Genomic DNA, 22,001 nt, shown 5'->3' on the forward strand with positions numbered 1-22,001 from the left:
TGGTCAGCACAAAAAGAGAGGTGCACCGCCTAAGAACAGCGGTGCGAGACACATAGATCCGGAGCGCCTGCACCAGATCCAGGATATGCAACGCTTTTTCAAAGCGATAAGCGATGAACAGGAGCCGGACAAAAGGAAGGCAGGGAAATGTCCTGGTTAAGGTGGAAGGAGAAACCACCTTAGGGAGGAAGTCCGGAGTCGGACGGAGAACCACCTTGTTTTGATGAAAAACCAAAAGAGGTGACTCCGAGGAGAATGCAGCCAAATCAGAGACTCTCCCGAGGGAAGTTATGGCCACTAGAAAGACCACTTTCTGTGAAAGACGAGACAAAGAAACCTCCCTAAGAGGCTCAAAGGGGGGTTTTCTGGAAGCCGTGAGGACCAGACTAAGGTCCCAGGGATCCAAAGGCCGCCGGTAAGGCGGAATGATGTGAGATGCGCCCTGTATGAAGGAGCGCACCTGAGCCAGCCGGGCGATACGCCGCTGGAAACACACTGGCAGAGCCAAGACCTGTCCCTTGAGGGAATTGAGGGATAGTCCTAGCTGCAGACCGGACTGTAGAAAGGACCGGAGTGTCGGCAAGGAAAAAAGGCCAAGAAGCATGGCCAGAAGGGCGACACCAGGACAGGAAAATTCTCCAGGTCCTGTGATAGATTTTGGCCAAGGAATACTTCCGAGCCCGAGTCATAGTGGAGATGACTTCAGGAAGGATACCAGAAGTCGTCAAGATCCAGGACTCAAGAGCCACGCCGTCAATCTGAGAGCCGCAGAATTCTGGCGGAAAGACGGACCTTGTGAGAGAAGGTCCGGGAGATGCCACAGCACCTCAACGGACAGATGGAGCAGGTCAGGGTACCAAGCTCGCATGGGCCAGTCTGGCAATGAGAATGACCCGACGGCCCCCCATTCTGAACTTGCGCAGGTCTCTGGGCAAGAGCTAGAGGGGGAAACGCGTAAGACAGACGAAACTGGGACCAATCTTGAACCAGCACGTCTGCTGCAAAGGCCTGAGGATCGTGGGAGAGAAGATCCACTTCCGGAGAGCCCCACTTGCGGCAGATTAACCGAAACACTGCCGGATGCAGAGCCCACTCGCCGCTGTCCACGGTTTGACGGCTGAGACAATCTGCCTACCAGTTTTCCACGCCTGGGTTGTGGACTGCGGATGTGGTGGACCTGGAATCCTCCGTCCACTGAAGGATACCAACAGTGCCAGGCGGCTGAGTGTCACACCCTGGTGTTAATGTAGTCAACCGCTGTGGCGTTGTCTGACTGGACTCGAATGTTCTTGCCCGCCAGCAGGTGGTGAAAGGCCAAGAGAGCTAGAAGCACAGCTCTGATTTCCAGCACAGTGATCGAGAGGGCTGATTCGGACGGAGTCCAAGTGCCCTGCGCTCTGTGGTAGAGATATACCGCTCCCCAGCCGGATAGACTGGCATCCGTGGTGCGGATCACCCAGGACGGGGCCAGGAAGGAGCGTCCCTGAAGAGAGAGGGGCCGAAGCCACCACTGAAGGAAGTCCCTGGTATGTGGCGACAGAGCCACTAACCTGTGCAAGAAGGAAGTCCGCTTGTCCCAACAGCAGAGAATGTCCAGCTGCAGGACGCAGATGGAACTGGGCAAGGGAACCGCTTCCATTGACGCCACCATCTGACCCAGCACCTGCATTAGGTGCCTGATGGAATGACGGCGGGGCCTCAGCAAAGAGCGCACCGCTAGTGGAGGGACTGCTGTTCGACTAAAGGCAGCTACACAAGTGGCGGCAGAGTCTCGAATTGCATCCCTAGGTACGTGAGCTTCTGGGTCGGAGTCAGAGTGGACTTGGGCAGAATGACAAGCCACCCGAATTGGACTAGAGTGGCGAGAGTGAGCGAGGCACTCCGCTGACGGTCTGCACAGGATGAAGCCTTGACTAGAAGGCCGTCCAGGAAAAGGGATGCCAACCCTTGGAGGTGCAGAACCGCAACCACTGCTGCCATGACCCTGATGAATACTCGAGGGGCCGTGGCTAACCCGAAGGGAAGAGCCACGAATCGGAAATGTTCCTCTCTGATTGCAAAACGTTGCCAACGCTGGTGCGAAACTGCAATTGGCACATGCAGATAGACATCTCTGATGTTGAAGATGCAAGGAATCTCCTTGGGTCATTGAGGCAATGACTGATCGGAGAGACTCCATGCGAAAAAGCCGCACCTGAACATGCTTGTTGAGAAGCCTGAGATCCAGGATGGGCCGGAAGGAACCGTCCCTTTAGGGGACTAGGTAGAGATTTGAGTAGAAACCTCTGAACCGTTCCCAGGCGGGAACCGGTACAATTATTCCGTTGGCCTGCAAGGATGCCATGGCCTGAGAGAAGGCGGCGGCCTTGGAGCAGGGGGGAGTTGACAGAAAAAAAAAAATCTGTTTGGCGGGCTGGATAGAAGTCTATCCTGTAGCCGTGGGAGATGATATCCCGCACCCACTGATCGGAGACGTGTTGAAACCACATGTCACCAAGCGGGAGAGCCTACCACCGACCAAGGACATTGCTGGCGCGGCCAGATAGTCAAGAGGAGGCTGCCTCAGTGGCAGCAGCTCCTGCGGTCTTCTGAGGACGCGGCTTCGTGCGCCAGTTGGGTTTTTGGTCCTTGGCTGAGTTAGTGGACGAGGCCGAGGGTTTAGAGGACGACCAGTTGGAGGAACGAAAGGAACGAAACCTCGACTGGTTCCTGCCCTGTACAGGTTCCTGGTTTTGGCTTGTGGCATGGAAGTACTCTTCCCGCCAGTAGCTTCCTGAATAATTTCATCCAGTTGTTCACCGAACAGCCTGGGCTCAGCAAATGGGAGCCCAGCAAGGTACTTCTTTGAAGAAGCGTCTGCCTTCCACTCTCGAAGCCACAGGATCCTGTGGATAGCGAGAGAATTGGCCGAAGCCACCGCAGTGCGGAGCATCCAGCATGGCAGACATGGCATAGGATGAAAAGGCTGAAGACCTGGAAGTTAAGGCAACCATCTTGGGCATAGAGTCCCTGGTGAGGGAATGCATCTCCTTTAGAGAAGCAGAGATGGCTCTGAAGCCCACACTGCTGCAGAAGATGGGGAGAACGGGGCCCCTGCCTCCTCATATACAGATGGTGGACATTGGAATCCTTAAGGGAGTTGCCATCAGCCACTGATACAACTTTCCGGGCTGAGAGTCTAGACACCGGAGGGTCTACCTTTGGTGAATGAGCCCACTCCTTGACCACCTCTGGTGGAAACGGAAAACGGTTATCAGAACCACGCTTTGGGAAGCGTCTGTCAGGACAGGCTCTGGGCTTGGGCACAGTGGCCTGAAAAACTGGAGTGGATAAGGAACACACTCCTTGTTCTCTTAGGCAAGGTATACTGATGCTTTTCTGCCAGAGAGGGTTGCTCCCCTGATACAGGCGGATTGAGGTCCAGTACAAATATAATGGACGCAATCAAATCATTAGCATCTGCGTCACTTTCGGACAGATCAATGGGGTACATGGAGTAGCGTCCGAGCCCCCAGTAAAGGCATCCTCCTTGTCCTGCGAGTCAGCTCGTGAACCAGAGCCGCGGGACGAGGAAGGAAAGGGGACCCTGCGTCTCCATTTTAGGAGGACGGGGTCTGAGACCAGATGAAGAATCCTCTGTGAGCTTTGCTGAGCGAGCCGTAGCAGCAGAAGCGCCCTGAGAAGGGGGCTGATGCATGCTCAGCAGTGTCCGGGACAGCTGTCCCCTGGAGAGAGGGATTCTACCCAAGCCGGGGGTTCAGCCACCGGAGCCGGAGCAGCCGGAGGGACCACTGGGGATGAGCCTCCAGGCTGAGGCACCACTATGTTAGAGCAGGCATCACAATGTGGTTATGTGCTCGGTACAGGCAGTACGAGCCTACAGCAGTGCATATTAAGTACAGCCTTGCAGCCTTGCTCTGATGTGAGACATGCTGCTGAAGTGGAGGCTCTGGCCAGAATGACCCCCAGCAGAGTATATAAACAGTGTATATAAGCAGGTCCACAACCGGAGGTTGTGGCTTGCCAGACCGTTTGACATAGAGACATCTCTGTGCCCTCCAGATCCACAGCCCGGACCCCCAGAGAGATGGCCAGCGTCGATCGCTGTCACAATGTGGTTATGCAGACATGCATGAGAACGCTGATAAAATGGCGCCGGAGCGAGGAGAGGGGGCGGGGCCAACTACAAGAGCGGGATCGGAGGGCCAAGGAGATATACAGGGGAGGGAATATTTCCTCAGAGGAGTGTCCCTCCCCAGTGCTGAACAGTCGCTGGGCGGAGCCGCACTGTCCCTCTGCATGATTGGCATGCAGGGGCAGTGAAAACGAAACTAGGCCTCAGGCGAAGCCGGGGCCTAAATTTAACGATGCGGCCGGCGAGCAGGCACCATCGGCGCGGTTCTCAGGTAAAAACCAGAGAACCGGCCGGAAATGTCACAATAGATACACAGCACACTCTCCCCAACAATAAAGTACAAGGGACCCCCCGATAATAACGTCTCAGATACTTAGCTTGTGAGACGCAGAGCCAGGTCCCTGAGGGATGAGTGCTCCGTCCGGCAGGATCCTGAAAGGGCTGCGGATGGAGACCGGTCTCCTGCAAGGCAGGGAGAACCGTGCTGGCTCCCACTTCAAGCCAGAGCCCCGGAGGGATGGTGAAGGAGCGCGGCATGTAAGGCTCCAGCCCTGAAATCAACCTTAACAACACTGCCGACACAGTGGGGTGAGAAGGGACATGTCGGGAGTCCAGGCTTGGACCCGCTTTTCTTCAAACTCTTTCCAAAAATCAAAATCAGATGAGAATGCATGTGTGGATGTGTGCCTCCTGAACACAAAGCATTGAACTTGGCTATATTTGGTTAACCAGGGGGTGTATATGCTCGGAGGGAGGGGCTACACTTTTTAGTGTAGTACTTTGTGTGTCCTCCGGAGGCAGAAGCTATACACCCATGGTCTGGGTCTCCCATAGGAACGATGAAGAAAATATATTTATTGGACTACAACTTTAGAAAACAAAAAACTGTAAATATGTAATACAGATAATATATAACACTATGTAATCTATGTAAGTGGCAAAAACAGTTTTCAACAAAAACAGTAACATTTGTGCAGTCTATGAATTTGTTGTAAGAAATAGAATTGCTTCCATCAGATCCTCCTTCATAAATGACTTCAAATCTGACCTAATAATTTTAAGGCTAGAGAACAACCTCTCTACACTAACTTGGGTTGGAGGCAAAGCCGTAACCACATGGGCAACATCTCTAATAATTTCTGGGTATAAAGGACTTGCCTCATGCACGGTCAGTGTTTATGAACGCTTTAATTTTTCTATTATTTGAGAGCAAGTGAAAACGTTTGCTGAAATCTGGTCAATCTGCTGCTATAGGAGACGGAGTGAAATCTTTTTCCTTGCGGCAACGCTCTGCCTGCTCTGTCATCCAAATACTTGTCAAAGTTAAACTCCTCATCTGATGAGGATGTAGATATGGCAGTAGCACTGTCAGGATCCAAGTCCTCTTCCGCCTGGCAGTCCTGTAGCCGCTCATCCTAACGGTTACCTCAGTCAGAGCTTCTTTTCCTTTAGTAAGCTGTTGATCATCAAGCAGTATACGATGACTTGGGTCCATATAAACAGCTGCCAGAAGAATTTTATTTTCCAATAGCTGTGTCTGTCCCATTGAAGCAGAAATGCCATCTGCGATTAAACCTCCTCTTTGGGACAGGCAAAATAGCAAGTTCTTCCACTCCTTTATGAAAATTCCAGGAGTTAAATCCTCAGCTTGTAATTTTTTAGTCACGGGAAATGGGTGATTAAGCAATGCCTTCAATTCAGCCACTTGTCCATTGACCTTCATTTAGGGTTACCTGAGGGTTCACAATATCTATAAGAAACGGTTTTAGTTCAAGCAATCACTCAATCATTAAAAAAGTGCTGCCCAATCGAGTGGCTTGATCAACAATTGCTCCTTTCCCAACACGTCTCTTTAAGATGGAATCAATTTTAGGGGTTCTGACGGCAATAACCAATTTCCTCACTTTTCCAATCAGATTTCCAGCATGTCCCTCTTGCAGACTATCTGTTATTGCCAACTGCAGCGTGTGCACAACACAGCACATGTGATGAATATGAAAGTGTTTTGAAGCAGGTTCAACAAGATCATCTAATTCTAAAGTATCATTTTGCTGTTCTTCTGTTGTAATATGTTTGTTCCTCAGTTACATGAGCAGAGCTGTGGCTCCATCTCACACATACTGAATTGTAAATTTTCTTCTAGCTGTTGTTCATTACTCTCATTCATCAGTGTAATTGTGCTTATATTTGAAGCATTGTCCTTTACAATAGCAAGAACCTGTTCTTTTTTGAGTTCGCAATCTTGCAGAACGTTTTCCACTGGAGAAACTGGAGGCTTCAAAAATGGATCCTCACTAAGAATGAGCAGGCAGTTTGTGTGGCGTTTTTCTGATCTGCTTTTGCTATTGAAAACATTATCTATGAGCTCAAAAATCTTTCAGGTGATGGTTTTTTAAAAAGCTGATCTGCTTTTGCAGCTGAAAAACGTATCCTCAAAAAACGCAGCAAAAACACTGTGTGTGAATGTAGCCTTAGATCAGGAATAGAACAGCCAGGAATAGAACAGCCATTTATAGGGCATTTCATAACTTTCCCAAATTCCTATGAAAAAATATTCAGCACATTCTGCATTGCACTATTCTCCCCAATTTATTATATATTTTCGGAGTCGGTCCATTTTATACCGACTCCACCAAAATGAACACAGACTCTATGACTCCACAGCCCTGGCTGTGTGTGTCTATATCACAACACCATCAGGAAAGCATCTGATTGGCTCCAAATCAGATTTTTTTGATCTTCGTACCAAGCTTCCTTTTTCCCTGTTAATATTTTGTTATCTCTTATCCCTTTTTATTGTTACATTTTTAAAAATTTGGTGAAAAACAAATATATAATTTTAAATCTTTATTTTTTAATTTTGCAGAACCCGAGATCCTGAAGTTGTTTAATGAAGTAACAGGGTCCCAAGTAAAGCCTCAAGCACCAGGTGATTTATATAGTATTGAGCTGTCAGATGTCCATGTTCTTCTAGTACAAATCTCCAGTAACGCTGAGATTTTATATCCTTTCTACAGCCCAAAACGTCGGCCCGCTCCTGCCTGCGCCCATGGGTGCGCTCCTGCCCACGCCCACGTGCCCTCCCCTCTACATGGCCACGCTCCAGCAAATGCTGGTCGGCTCGCCCCTGCCAACGGCCATTGGTCTACCCCAGCACATACCAATCGGCGCACCACAGCACATGGCCGTCGCCCAGCCCATGCCCGTCGCCCAGAAGCTGCCTGTGCCAGCTAAGAAACAAGGTAACAATGTAACAATAAAGGGTATTCCACTCCATAGACAAAAATTAAAATCTGCACTTTTCTATGTAGCGTGGGGAGGTGTCTTTATTAATACAGTGGGGGGGTACAATTTGCAATTATGTATAATGTTCCCAGTTCTGTGCAATTACCTTACTTTTTTTGTTTGTTTTTTTTAACCCCTCCACGACCGCCCAATATTGCACTTTCCATTTATTTTTTTTTCGCCTATCTTCTTCCGAGTAACTTTTTTATTTTTCGGTCCATATGGTAATGTGAGGGCTCATTTTTGTTTGTACTTTTAAATGAAACCATGAGTTTTACCATATATAGTGTACTGGAAAACTGCAAAAAAATTCCAAATGCGGAAAAATTTCAAAAAAGTGCGATAGCACTATGGGTTTTGAGATATTTTATTCACTGTGTTCACTATATGGTAAAACTGATATGTCGGTATGATGCTTCAGGTCGGTGCGGGTTCGTAGACACCAAACATAAGGTTTACTTTTATCTAAGGGTTTAAAAAAAATTAGATGTTTTGTTCGAAAAAAGTGGCGCACGTTTTACACCATATTCCGTGACCCGTAGCATTCTCAATTTTCGGGATCTATGGCTCAGTGATGGCTTATTTTTTTTGCATCACAGGCTGACGTTTTTAACGGTACCACTTTTGCGCACATGCTACATTTTGATCACTTTGTGGCGACCAAAAAACGTAATTTCGGCATTTGGAATTTTTTTGCCGCTACACCGTTAATCGATCGGATTAATTGATTTTATATTTTGATAGATCGGGCATTTCTGAATGCGGTGATACCAAATGTGTGTGTATTTTTTATTTTTTTAACCCTTTAATTTTCAATGGGGCCAAAGGGGGGGTGATTTGGACTTTTAGAGTTTTTATTTTATTTTTTTTTCAATTTTTTTAACTTTTTTAACTTTTTTTATTTTTTTTAGTCCTAGGGGACTAATGGATCAGCAGTCCGATTGCTCTGCCATATCTGCTGATCACAGGTACAGAGTTGTGAACAGCAGATATGCTCATTTCATGTCTCACCAAGCTCTCGGCCGTGTGAGGGCAGGAAGTGAGTCGTGAGCTACAGGAGTCCTCACATGACTTTGTGCTACCATGGCAACCACCGGAAGTCACGTGATCACGTCACGTTACTTCCGGTATCTGCCGTGAGTAAATGTTTACCGTTATCACCATTCTAATAGCGCTGTCGCATATTGACAGCGCCATTTAAGGGGTTAAAAGGCACGGGCGGATAACGATTTTACTTGTGCTTAGCAGTCACACGTGTCGGCTGTTAAAATCAGCTGATCTGTGCGCCGATCACTGCACGCTGCTTGCAGCAGACCACGGGCATTAACACTATGACCGCTAGGACGTAATGTTACTGCTTGCGGTCGTTAAGGGGTTAATGATGGACAGTGGGGGGGTCTTTGTTGAGACAATGAGGATATGATATGCAGGTAGCGAAGACACTGCCGATTTATGAGAGCATCTCACATCATTGCCATTGCCGTGCGCGGCTCGCTGATTGTTTTCAGTGGTCACATTAAAGATGTGCGGCCTATGACCAGCGGCAGTTAATCTTTTTTTTTTTTTTTTTTTTTTATTCTGTCTTATCATTGTTCCTGCTATCTGGAACTTGTAGAGACCCCCTTTGATATGTATTTTATACCTTTCTTGCCACACAAAGTTAAGGAGCCCCCACAGCTGACCACCTTCAAGAAAGCGCTGCTGGAAAGCTTGGCATCAACAGCACCTCAAGCCACTCCAGGTAAGAATTGGATTCCTCTGGAGGGTACACAGCCCCTTGTACAGAGGAGTGTCCGCTAATGCTGAGATTTTATACTGTGTATGCTACAGTAACTGCGCCCGGCTCCCAGAATCCGTTGATGGCACCAACAAAACAAGTCACCCAGAAACCTGCAGGTAACGGTATAGTAATGAAGCGATTCCTATAAATATACTGGTAACATACAGATCTCCCAGTAACACTGAGATTTTATATCCTGCGTGCAGCACAGAATGTCACCCCGACCCAACAAACTCCCATCTCCCAGACATTAATGGCCGGCGTAGGGCAAATACTTCAACAGCTTTTCCTGCGACCTCACGGTAACTCTGTGGTTATTTCTCATGCATATCATTGGGGATGAGGGGGCGGGACAGATGAGAGCGATGGGTATGGCTGCAACTTGGCACATATGTAAGTCTTAACTCCTACCCCTATACGCACCCTGCAGGTGCTGAGCAGAGCAATGGAATTCAGCATGTCTAATCCTTTTCTTCCCCCACATGATTTGCCTAGAGGGAGTGTCCTTATACGCAACAGTGAGGAGGGAGGGCTCTGGAATGTGAGTCAGGAGGGAGGGCCTTCTGTACACGACAGTCTGGAGGGAGGATCTTCTGTAAGCGACAGTCCGGAGGGAGGGTCTTCTGTAAGCGACAGTCTGGAGGGAGGGCCTCCTGTAAGCGACAGTCTGGAGGGAGGGCCTCCTGTAAGCGACAGTCTGGAGGGAGGGCCTCCTGTAAGCGACAGTCTGGAGGGAGGGCCTCCTGTAAGCGACAGTCTGGAGGGAGGGCCTCCTGTAAGCGACAGGAGGAAGGTCCCTTATACACGACAGTCATAAGGGAGGGCCTTGTATACGCGACAGCCAGGAGGGAGGGCTTTCTGTATGCCACCGGAGGGAGGGCCTTTATATATAACAGTCAGGAGAGGGGGGTCCTTGTAAGTGACAGGAGGGAGGACTCCTGTATGCGATATTCAGGAGAGAAGGCTCCCCATAAGTGACTGTCATGAGGGAGAGCCCTGTACATGAAAGGCCCCAATAGCGGGCATTGCCCTGTTGAGTATGGGGCCTTTAGTCATATGTTTCTATTTCTCTTCCATGTAGTGGATGCTGCTAATCCTTCTAACCCAAAACCCAGTTCTCAATATGACATCAGGGGTCCTATGGGTGGAACCAGACCAGTCTTACCTGCAGGTAATTGTAAATTATAAATAGACCATAGATGAATACTAGACGATGTGTATGGGCAGTCTCTTCCCATGTATACATGTTGTTGTTAAATCTATATACCCCTTTATCTACAATCACAGCCTCTAATGCTGCCCCCAGTCAGAATGCACAGATTCCTGGCGCTAGATTTAATACTCCAAATCCATCTAAGGAACAGAAACCTCTCACAGGGCAAGGAGTCAGCAAATATCCAGGTATTTGCGGATTGTGATACTATTCTGAAAGCTGCAGCACAAAGGGATTCCCATTTTTGCTCCTTCTAATGCTCTACATTCTGACAGACAATCACACATTGTTCCATGATCTTTGTATGGATCTTTCAGTAGCATATGGATTATATTTTGGCAGCAGAGAATGTCCGCCCTTCCCAGCATGTGCCTGGCTACCAGCAATTGCCCGGCTCCAGTCCTGCACCTCAAGCCAGTCAGAGAACTCCAGGTAATTATCGTAGTAATGACCTCAAATGATTGCGGTTAGAAGATCCAGTTTTGTAAATTCAAGTTTCGCTCTCCCCATTACAATGCAGGGCTGATGGTGGAGGTGTTTCTCTTTGACTTGATCAGCATGTCAAATGGCTGAGAATGGGTTAAAGAATGAAGAATTGATACCCTCACCTATCCCATGACAGTGCTGTGGCACAACAATACTGATGGGTTTCATCTGCTTTCATCTTATTAACAAATCTGACTTTTTCAGGCCCTGAAACGCGTTTTGCTCAGAATCTGCAGATCCCTGGATCTAGATTTAATAATCCGGACCCCTCTAAGGAACAAAGGCCTCCCTTCCAGGGACAAGGAGGGGGCGTATATTCAGGTAATTCCCGCATCGTGAAATACTCACTCTAGCGATTATGCTACAAGGGTTTCTGTGATCACAATATTGATTAGTGGAGTCAGACACATGGCGTGCCTGTCCATCAGAGGTATTGTGAATCACTTAGTGATTGACAGCAGCTTTTAAATAATTAAACAGCAGGGATCAAAGCTATCTCCTGTTTCTGCTGTTAGATGCATGTCCCGGCTAGATACAAATTCACCTGACCTATGATGCAAATGACGTTGTGGTGCAGGGAAAGGTTAATCCCTATAAAGCCCCTGTGACACCCGCTGATCCCTACATCTGGCGGAGCAGGATTCCCCAATGACATCTATATGTCATAATAAGGGGAACAAATGGGTGGTCCATTTGGACAATCATTTGGACTCAAATTCTGCACTTTGCCGATGCCTCTAGTTCCTCCTTGAGGTGACAATGTTAATATACAGCTACATACAGGAATAATTTCCACATGTGGTTTTATTTCTTAGTTTGGACAGTAAGATCAATGTCTCCTTGCATTCCCAGCTTCCATGAACCCCAGCCAAACTCAGCTACAAGCTGGTCCAAGCACTCAAGGTAGCCCTACATCATAATGGCTGCAGACTAGTATCAATGCCTTAGAGAGTTCTTCCAAACATGAAGGACAGAGCACTCTTGATCATTCGGGTCCTCTGTAGTCCTACCCCAACTATCATTTGTCCTATGGATAGGTTGTCCATTGTCATAGTGGGCCAACCCCTTTATGGTTGTATATACTACCTATGGAGTTTACATGTCTGTAGTCTTACCCTCTATGCACACGTAGAAGTATATAATGTCCGTCCGCTCATAGTCTCGTAAATTCTGTGTTTTGTGTTTCACAGGTTCTGAAACACGCTTCAATCAAAATCAGGGAATTCCTGCTTCCAGATTTGATATGAATCTCCCAAAGGACCCCAAGCCTCTGATGGGACAAACAGTAGGCAGATATCCAGGTATCCGTGGTGTGTTGGGACAGGTGCTACCCTTTAGGTGATTCTTTGTGTTCAGCCTCGATTATAATTCTATCATCCTCCGTGTACAGAGTCGAATGGTCGTTATAACCAGAGTGAGCCGTATCCTGTTGCCAGGACTGACACCGGTGGATCTTTCGATAAACCAAGACCATCAGGATTAGGTGATTTCTGACCTTCAGGATCGAAGATGAAGGGGTTTTTGCTTGTTAGCAGAGTCCATTGACAATCTGATCCCTATCCCCAGCGATCAGCTGTAATCTATAGATAAACCAGGCAATGTCTAAATTCGCTGCAGTGCCTCCAGAGGGGAAATTATGTATTACACAATTAACTGATATGACCTGAAACTGTAATACACAATGTTTACCCGAGAGCGAGAGACGCACCAAGAAATGATAAACAGAAGACTCCCTCTATTAACTCTATCTGGTTTGTTTGTTTTACAGATCCGGACATGCGTTTTAGTCAAAATCCGCAAATGCCTGGTTCCAGATTTGATCATCCAAACCCCTCTAATCAACCAAAATCCTTCATGGGACAAGCACCAGGCAGATATCCAGGTATCCTAAATCACAGCAACACTGCTCAGTATTGCTCTATAATATTCTTCATGCTGTTGTTGCTTTACTTGAAGTGTTTTATCAAACTCAAGTGATTGATTCACAGCTACACTGCTCAGTACTGCTTTATATACTGCTGCTTTCTAGTAAAAGCAACTGGAGGTTTGGATTCACAGCAACACTGCTCATTACTGCTGTATAATGTCCTCCACATTGTTGCTTTCTTCAAAAAGCAGCCAGAGGTCTGGATTCACAGCAACACTGCTCAGTACTATTGTTTAATGTCTACCATGATGCTGCTGGTTTCTGAACAGGTGATACATAGTGACAGCGCAGCAGGAATGACTCCGGATATCTTCCATATACAGCTCACACAGACATATCAGCTCGTCTCTACTCAATAGCTCAAAGATGGTTCTAATTCTGTAATCCTTCGTGTACAGAGTCGGACGGTCGATATAACCAAGGTGAGCCGTATCACAGTGCCCGGCCTGAAAACAGTGGATCCCTCGATAATAACAGACCACCATTTGGAGCAGGTAATAACTGACCGTCAGGATCAGAGAACGGACAGATGATCTTGTTTACACCTTTACTGTAAGCCAACGTTAGAGGTTTTTTGAAGGACTTTGATACTGATGGTCTAGCCATAGGATAGGTCAGCAATATAAGATTGGTTGGGGTCCTCTTAGGTCTATGGGTGGTCTCTGATAACATTCCAGACCACTCGTGTCTCAGATTAATGCCATATATATTTGTTTTGCTTGGCGATATGACACGTATGCTTTTACCTTCATAGATCAACAAGGGGGTTATAAACAGATGGCGTGGAATAGCGAACCATCGTCCAGAAACCAGAGTTTCTATAGCGAGGCGCGACCAGGCACCATGGGTCCGGGAAGATATGATGGTATTATTAACGTGTGCATGATTTAATGCTTTGGTATCTGTGCTATTCGCTCTAGGTGAAGTATGAAAGTTGTGGGATCTGTAGGTAAACAGGACGTGTGTATAATGGAGGAAAACTTTTACATAAAAAATATTGTATTTTGTCACAGAGCAGTACAACCAAAACCAGTGGCAACCCCAGTACAGTAGCAGAGGGACGTATGGAGCTGGAATGGACAAACCTCCTGGTATGTATCTGACTTTTCAGACTTTTATGGGGATAGTGGAGTAAGCTGTTGCCAGTCCCCTTTGAAGTGGTCGCTTATGTCACAATTTGTGCCATTTTGTTAATAAAGAGGGGCATCCCCATGTCTCGGGTGGGAAAAAACCCTTAACGGCTGAAAAGTATTTTGGCTAGTGGACTGGAAGGATTGGCTGTGATGTGACAGGTTTTACAAATTAAAGAAAAGTAGCAATTCAGAGCAGCATCTCCCATGTACTTAGATTTATATGATATGAAGTCCAAATTGTTGAATATCATCATTCTTTACTTTACAGGACCCCAAGGTCCCCAGACTCAGCCTTCGGCTTCTACCGGGTTCTCGTCAGAGGGGCGTCCAGCCACATGGCCCAGTCAGGCTCCTGCTAAACCTGGCGTTTACCCTGCTGGCATCCTCAAAAACAAAATTAGCAATCCGCCCTAAATGAGGAAAATGTCTCTGTAAGTGACAGCGATGACCACCCCAATGCATACGCTCAATTATGTCATATTGACATCATTCATGTGGGAGGTCGTCTGCTCATGATACTCTCTTCTTTGTCTTTTTGTTCCCTTTTCATACTCTTCTCTTTTCTTCCACTTTATATTAATTTATTTTTTTACTTCTTTGCCCTTCTGTCACTCTTTCACTTTTCTCTCCCTTCCTCCTCCCCATTAATCCTTTGTTGACGTTTCATCCACTTCTTTTGCTTCCTCCTAATTCTTTCTCCTCTTATGTTCTACCTTCGTCTCTTCCATTTCTTGTTTTTCCTCCCGATATTTCCTCTTTCTTCAGCGCTCTATTGGGAGACCCAGACGATTGGGGTATAGCTACTGCCCTCCGGAGGCCACACAAAGCACTACACTAAAAAGTGCAAGGCCCCTCCCCTTCTGGCTATACCCCCCCGTGATATCACGGGTTCTCCAGTTTTTAGCTTTGTGTGCGAAGGAGGTCAGACATCCATGCATAGCTCCACAGATTTTAGTCAGCAGCAGCTGCTGACTATGTCGGATGGAAGAAAAGAGGGCCCATGTAGGGCCCCCAGCATGCTCCCTTCTCACCCGTGGATGGTGTTGTAAGGTTGAGGTACTTATTGCTAGTACAGAGGCCGGAGCCCACATGCTGTTTTCCTTCCCCATCCCCATGAGGGGCTCTGGGTGAAGTGGGATCTTACCGGTCTCCAGGCACAGAGACCGAGCTCCATCCACAGACCCAAAAGAACCTGCTGGATATGGAGCTGAGTATCGTCAGGGACAGGGCCCTGCTACATCAAGGTACTCTGTGTTCCCATGCACATCGCGCCCACACACACCAGCATTGCTGGGAGTGTTAGTGCGCCGGGGACAACAGCGCGGAGCGCTGGTGCTATTATTCACTGCAGCTTTGCTGAGTGAATTTATGTATTGAAAACGGCCGCGCCGGCCGCTGCTGGTTGTTTTTTACATTGTGGCGCGGCTGGGACTTGTGGTGCGCCGGGGGACTTCGGCGTCGGCCGTGCACATAGGACGGCCGCGCTTATTACTAGAGTCCCCAGCTTTGCGGCCTAGTTTTCGTTTCGTTCCCGCCCCAGCCCTGCCAGTCAGAGGAGGGGCGGGACGCTGTACAGTAGCTCAGCGCAGGGAGCTGGAGTCTGCTTTGCATTCTCCAGCCCCCTCTCACTGAACACAGTGAGACGCCGGGTTCCCGCTCTTGGCTGGGGCTCGCCCACGGCCCGCCCCTCTGCACAGGACGGGGAAGAGAAGCCGGCAGCCATTATGGTTTCCACTCTGGGAGAACGGAACCAGTCACAGGTTTTTGGGCGACCTCGCACCCGCTCTTGTGCGGGCGGTAAGCAACTGACACCACTAATGCTGAAGTGGGCTTTTGGGCTGTGTGCTGATATGCTATGCACTGTACTGTACTGTCGCTATTCTGGGCAACAGCAGCAAATAAGCAATGCTGCTGAGGCACAAGCTTTCAATGCTTCTTCGTTTGCATGTGCTGCAGTGTTTACTGTCAGATTGGGCAACAGCAGCAGTAGAGCAATTTGTGCTAAGGCACAAGCTTTCAATGCTGCTTCGCTTGCATGTGCTGCACGGTTTATTGTTATGATATACATTCACTGTATGTCGCTATTCTTGGCTAATGCGCCCAGATAAACAGACAAAAGCAGCAGTAGAGCAATGGTGCTACGGCACAAGTTTTCAATGCTGCTTGACTTGCATTGGCTGCAGTGTTTACTGTCATGCTTGTATGCTATACATTCACTGTATGTCGCTATCCTTGGCTAATGTTCCTGGATAAATAGACAACAGCAGCAGAAAGGCTAGGGTGCTAACGCGCAAGCTTTCAATGCTGCTTGGATTGCATGGGCTGCAGTGTTTACTGTCATGCTGTATGCTATACATTCACTGTATGTCGCTATCCTTGTCTCATGCTCCTAGATAAATAGACAACAGCAGCAGAAGAGCAAATGTGCCAAGCCACAAGTTTTCAATGCTGCGTGTACTACATGTGCTGAAGTGTTTATTTGTACTTCATGCTTGTATGACTATTCACTGTACGGTCGCTATCCTCGGCTAGGCTCTTAGATAGCTAGACAACAACAGCAGAAAAAGACAAGTTGCCAATGCACGGGCTTTCTATGCTGCTTGTACTGCATGTCATACGGTTTCAGGACCCCCAGTGCGTGCAATTGCTCAACCGGGGTCTCTGCTATATGTGGCCAAAGGAACCACCTGTGATCTCTGTCCAGAGACAGGGACGAAGTTGCAGTTTTTCCACTGATATATTGTCTGTGACTATGACTGACATCTTACAGACTTTGCACCCCAAGCAGACCGTGGGCAATATGGTTGCAATGACCCTGGCCGCCCTGATCTGGAGCATCTCAAGGCGCCAGAGTGATTCCAGGCATCCCAGAGAGCAGGCATCCGACACGGTCGACAGTCCCAGATGGCCTAAGCGGGCTCGCTGGCATTAGCCCTCGACTACATCACTGGGCAAGGTCCCAGCTGGAGTACTCTCTGTACGATGAGGCAGACGTAGCTGTTCAGGACTCTGTTCCTGAGACCGCTCTCAATCCGGATACACCGGATGGTGACGCTATAGTGAATAATCTTATTGCGTCCATCAACGAAAGGTTGGGTATTTCTCCCTCAACTCCTCCAGTGGAGGGGTCAGCTTCACAGCAAGAGAAATCTCTATATATTGAGTACTTGTTTAGCACTCTGACTCCAGAGACGCAGTCCAGAAACGACACGCTTATCACGATAAGCGTTTCTCCGACCGTATTAATGAGACACGTGTCACTCCCCCTGACGTGGTCAAGCGCTAGACCCAGTATCCAAATGTGGATCCCCCAATCTCCATGCTTGCAGCTAGATCTATAGTTGTAGTGGTGGATAGGACTTCACTTCAAAATGCCATTGACAGGCAGATTGGCCTCTGGTTGCAATCTGTCTATGAAGCTATCGGCAGGTCGGCTGCTCCGGCAGTCGCAGCCGTGAAGGCACTCCAAGCTATTTCAGCTAGTATTGCGCAGAGGGTCGCTGTCACAGGTACTCTCGGTCCCAGCAGCGTCTTTAACTCGCAATGTCGGCATGGCGAATCATGCTGTTATTGCTGTCCGAGACTCTACGAGCCGGACGTCAGTGGCATCCGCCAACTCCGTGTTTTTACGCAGAGGCTAGTAGTTGAGAGATTGGAACAGAGGCTGCTTCCAACGAAGTGCTTAACCAGGTTGCCTTTATCTAGTGATAGTCTGTTGGTAAGGGTTGAATGAAATCATTCAACTATCCAAGACGACTCAAAAAGCCCAGAAGGGCATAGATTCCTAGCGGGCTCAATTCACGCCCGGGGAAGGCAGCCGGAGGATCCGCTACCAAAGCGTTTTCCTCATAATTTTCAGCCCTCTCACTCCGCAACCGCGGGGGGGCAGACTCCCCCGCTTTAGCGGCATTTACCTACCGCAGGTTAAGGGCCTGTGAGTGAGAGTCAGTTTGTTTTCAAACTACCGCACCGACCGAGCCGAGGCTCTTCTGCAGGCGGAAAGAGCGGTAATCCCTGTTCCTCTTCAGGAACCAGATACGCATTTTGCCCCGACCTGGTCGTGGTGCCAAAATAGGACGGCTCCTTCCGTCCCGTTCTGGACTTTATACTGCTTAACGAGCACGTGAAAACCAGGCGGTTCCGGATGGCATCACTCCGCTCCGTCATTGCCTCTCTGTCTCAAGGAGTTTTCCTAGCTTCAATAGACATCAGGATGCTTATCTACACGTGCCGATTGCTCCGAGGCACCGGCGTTGGCTACGATTCGTTATTAAAGACGAGAATATTTCGTTTCGTAGCCATACCTTTTGGCTGGCGACAGCCCCACGGGTGTTCACCAAGTTCGTGGCAGCAGAGGGAGCAGTCCCGCGCTCTCACGGTCACTCTGTGATCCTTTACTTGGGCAATCTACTGGTCAAGGCACTCTCCTTTACAAGCATGCCAACACAACCTGAACATGGCGCTGGACCCTTCCCAGAGTTTCGGGTGGGTCTTCAACTTTTCAAGGTTGAACCCAATCGCTGGCATCTCCTGGAGAGTTTTCACACTCTCTCAGCGATAGTGAAGCTTCCGCTGGACAAACAGCGTTCACTACAGACGAGGGGACAGTCTCTCCTTCAAGGAGGCGCCTCATCCAGAGGCGAGTTTTAGCTTTTCCAGACGGTCAAAGACCATCTTCAGAGGAGTCCACTCTTCAACTCAGTGGTCTGGAGCTCTGGGCAGTGTATCTTGCACTGCAAGCCTTCCTGCAGTGGCTGGAATGCAAATAGATCCGAATTCAGTCGGACTATCCACAGCGGTGGCATACACCAACCACCAAGGCGGACTACGCAGTCGACAAGACTCCCAAGAGGTCCGGCGGATTCTGCTATGGGTAGAAGACAGAGCATACACCATATCAGCTGTTCACATCCCGGGCGTACGACACTAGGAAGCAGACTTCCTCAGTCGCCAGGGCGTGGACGCAGGGGAATGGGCTCTGCACCCGTTTGTTTGCAAGAATTCTGTAGACGCAGGATGAAGACGGACGTCGACGTCATGGCTTCTCGGCAACAACAAGGTCCCGATTTTCATGACGCGGTCTTACGATCATAGAGCTCTGGCGACAGGCGCCTTGGCTCAGGATTGGTCACAGTTCCAGCTACCGATTGCTGCCACACCATCCTCGTCGCCCCAGACTGGCCGGGGAGGTCGTGGTACCGTGATCTGTGGCATCTCACCGTCGGTCGACCGTGAGCACGACGTCATTGCCACCATGAGACGGGCTAGCCAGCCGCGGTCTGCCAAGATCTACCACAACTCGTGGAAGATATTCTTATCTTAGTGTTCTGCTCAGGGAGGGTCTCCCTGGCCATCGGCATTGCCTACTTTGCCTTCCCTCCTGCAATCTGGTTGGGAAAGAGGTTGGTCGCTCGGCTCCCTTTAAGGGCAAGTCTCGGCACTATCCGTGTTCTTTTCAGAAGCGTCTAGCACGTCTTCCTAAGGTGCGCACGTTACTACAGGGGGTTTGTCATATTGTGCCCCCGTACAAGCGGCCGTTAGATCCATGGGATCTGAACAGGGTACTAGTTGCTCTCCAGAAGCCGCATTTCGAGCCTCTGAGGGAAGTTTCCCTTTCGCGCCTGTCACAGAAAGTGGCCTTTCTGGTTGCGATCACGTCGCTTCGGCGAGTGTCTAAGCTGGCGGCTCTGTCATTCAAGGCTCCCTTCCTAGTGTTCCACCAGGACAAGGTAGTGCTGCGCCCTATTCAGGAGTTTCTCCCTAAGGTTGTATCCGCGTTTCTTCTTAATCGGGATATACCCTTTCCTTCCTTTTGTTCTCATCCGGTTCTCCGGTATGAAAAGGATTTACAGTTGTTGGTTCTGGTGAGAGCACTCAGAATCTACATTTCCCGCACGGCGCCCATGCGCCGCTCTGATGCATTTTTTGTCCTTGTCGCTGGTACGCGCAAGGGGTTGCAGGTTTCTAAAGCCACCATGGCTCGATGGATCAAAGAACCAATTCTTGAAGACTACCGTTCTGCGGGGCTTCCGGTTCCTTCAGGGCTGAAGGTCCATTCTACCAGAGCCGTAGGTGCGTTCTGGGCATTACGACACCAGGCTACGGCTCAACAGGTGTGCCAGGCAGCTACCTGGTCGAGCCTGCACATTTTTCACCAAACATTATCAGGTGCATACCTATGCTTCGGCGGACGCCAGCCTAGGTAGAAGAGCCCTGCAGGTGGCAGTGGCTTCCCCATAGGGGAGGGCTGTCTTGCAGCTCTAACATGAGGTATTTCTTTACCCACCCAGGGACAGCTTTTGGACGTCCCAATCGTCTGGGTCTCCCAATAGAGCGCTGAAGAAGAAGGGAATTTTGTTACTTACCGTAAATTCCTTTTCTTCTAGCTCTTATTGGGAGACCCAGCACCCGCCCTGTTGTCCTTCGGGATTTTTTTGTTGTTTGCGGGTACACATGTTGTTCATGTTGAACGGTTTTTCAGTTCTCCGATGTTACTCGGAGTTAATTTGTTTAAACCAGTTATTGGCTTTCCTCCTTCTTGCTTTGGCACTAAAACTGGAGAACCCGTGATATCACGGGGGGGTATAGCCAGAAGGGGAGGGGCCTTGCACTTTTTAGTGTAGTGCTTTGTGTGGCCTCCGGAGGGCAGTAGCTATACCCCAATCGTCTGGGTCTCCCAATAAGAGCTAGAAGAAAAGGAATTTACGGTAAGTAACAAAATTCCCTTCTTTCTTCCATCTGTCTACCTTTTTCTAATTGTTCCGTCTTTTCCCTTATTTTCTGTTTTCTTCCTCGAACTCTTCCACTTTTATTTCTTCATTCTCCTGCTCTTCCTCTCCTTTTTTTTCCTTCCACTTTTTTCTTCTTGACCTTCACCTCTCCAATCTTCTGCTCTTCCTGGTTTCCTTTCTTTTTTTTTCCAATTAATATTTTCTTTTTTCTCCCTTCTTCCTTCTCGTTCAGCTGTTTATTATTCCACTCTCTCATTCTTTTCTCCCATACTACTTAGAGAGGTTTATGCTGCTGTTTCTTCTTCCACTCTCTTTATTTCCTTCCATACTACATGTAGACGTTTATGGTACAATCAGAATTTTGCCTGGCAGTAACCAGACCCTGCCGACGTCTGCTCATCACATCCATCTTTCATATTTCCTTACAGATAACATGATGAAGTTCGGGGGAGCGCTTGTTATCAGGAGCAACACGTTGTTATGAATTGAGTTTGAATGTTACATAATTATAGTTATAACTTCATTTTATTATATCCTGTGAGACAAGACGGGAGTGACCCTTGCAGCTTGTACATAGTTTTCAATTTTCCTTTTAATTCTGTTATCTGAAGATGTAATATCAGTAAAGTGTGATCTCAAACCCGATGCCTTCCTTCTGTCATTTCTTTTTAGTTGATCGCGTCATCTAGTGTGCAAAATTTGTGAACTTCACAGTATCATTGATTGTCTTTGGAAAGATCATCAGACAAGAGTTACCACTAGCTTCCAATACCAGTTGAAGTATAGTCCACAGTGACCAGACCAGTCCTCTGGCTCAAACGCAACAGCCTTACAGGCACATATGAAGCTGTTGAGTTCAGGGTGGGAGACACCTAGCCAGTGTGGACACCATGGTCTGTGTGCGGACCATGACCATCGGACATGTGAAATTGAGGTCAAGTAAATGAAGAATATAATTTATAAAATTCAAGAGTGTTTAACTACAGTATCAGATGCTACTAATCAGTAAAATTAGGTCTGAGCTGCAACACCATACACTGACCACAGAGAAAGAGGTGGCACTGTTGCTAGAAAAAGGAAAATTTTGATTTGTAGCGCAGAAGCTGTATGCCGTGGATTCACTTGGAATACAGTTGTATGCAATTCACTGAGAGTTTTAGTTTTGCTATAGCTGGAGAGCCAGAACCTGCTGGGAGTTGTTGTTGTGCAACGGTTGGATCTCACAATCTGTTCTTTCTACACTACCTGTGAAAGTGCCCCTCAACCCTGAGACCTAATCTAATTGAATCATTGGTACTGAGGGAGTGACGT

At 48.3% G+C, this 22,001-nt stretch overlaps 1 protein-coding gene across 2 annotated transcripts in view; it reads left to right on the forward strand.

Moving 5' to 3' along the window:
* Positions 1 to 21,335, forward strand: part of LOC142258169 (uncharacterized) — a 67,268-nt gene extending 45,933 nt beyond the window's left edge. For both annotated transcript variants that reach the window (XM_075330664.1, XM_075330663.1), the window contains exons 15-31: positions 7,002 to 7,064; positions 7,153 to 7,377; positions 9,081 to 9,161; positions 9,251 to 9,316; positions 9,407 to 9,502; positions 10,282 to 10,371; positions 10,488 to 10,601; positions 10,756 to 10,845; positions 11,104 to 11,220; positions 12,090 to 12,200; positions 12,290 to 12,382; positions 12,668 to 12,781; positions 13,225 to 13,320; positions 13,581 to 13,691; positions 13,840 to 13,917; positions 14,228 to 14,390; positions 21,119 to 21,335. In XM_075330664.1, the coding sequence (XP_075186779.1) occupies positions 7,002 to 7,064; positions 7,153 to 7,377; positions 9,081 to 9,161; positions 9,251 to 9,316; positions 9,407 to 9,502; positions 10,282 to 10,371; positions 10,488 to 10,601; positions 10,756 to 10,845; positions 11,104 to 11,220; positions 12,090 to 12,200; positions 12,290 to 12,382; positions 12,668 to 12,781; positions 13,225 to 13,320; positions 13,581 to 13,691; positions 13,840 to 13,917; positions 14,228 to 14,373 (1,691 nt within the window). In that variant the 3' untranslated portion in view covers positions 14,374 to 14,390; positions 21,119 to 21,335. The remainder of the gene's footprint in view (positions 1 to 7,001; positions 7,065 to 7,152; positions 7,378 to 9,080; positions 9,162 to 9,250; positions 9,317 to 9,406; positions 9,503 to 10,281; positions 10,372 to 10,487; positions 10,602 to 10,755; positions 10,846 to 11,103; positions 11,221 to 12,089; positions 12,201 to 12,289; positions 12,383 to 12,667; positions 12,782 to 13,224; positions 13,321 to 13,580; positions 13,692 to 13,839; positions 13,918 to 14,227; positions 14,391 to 21,118) is intronic.
* The last annotated feature ends 666 nt before the right edge of the window (positions 21,336 to 22,001 follow it).

This window comes from Anomaloglossus baeobatrachus, chromosome 12, assembly GCF_048569485.1.
Source record: "Anomaloglossus baeobatrachus isolate aAnoBae1 chromosome 12, aAnoBae1.hap1, whole genome shotgun sequence".
Taxonomy (NCBI): Eukaryota; Metazoa; Chordata; class Amphibia; order Anura; family Aromobatidae; genus Anomaloglossus; species Anomaloglossus baeobatrachus.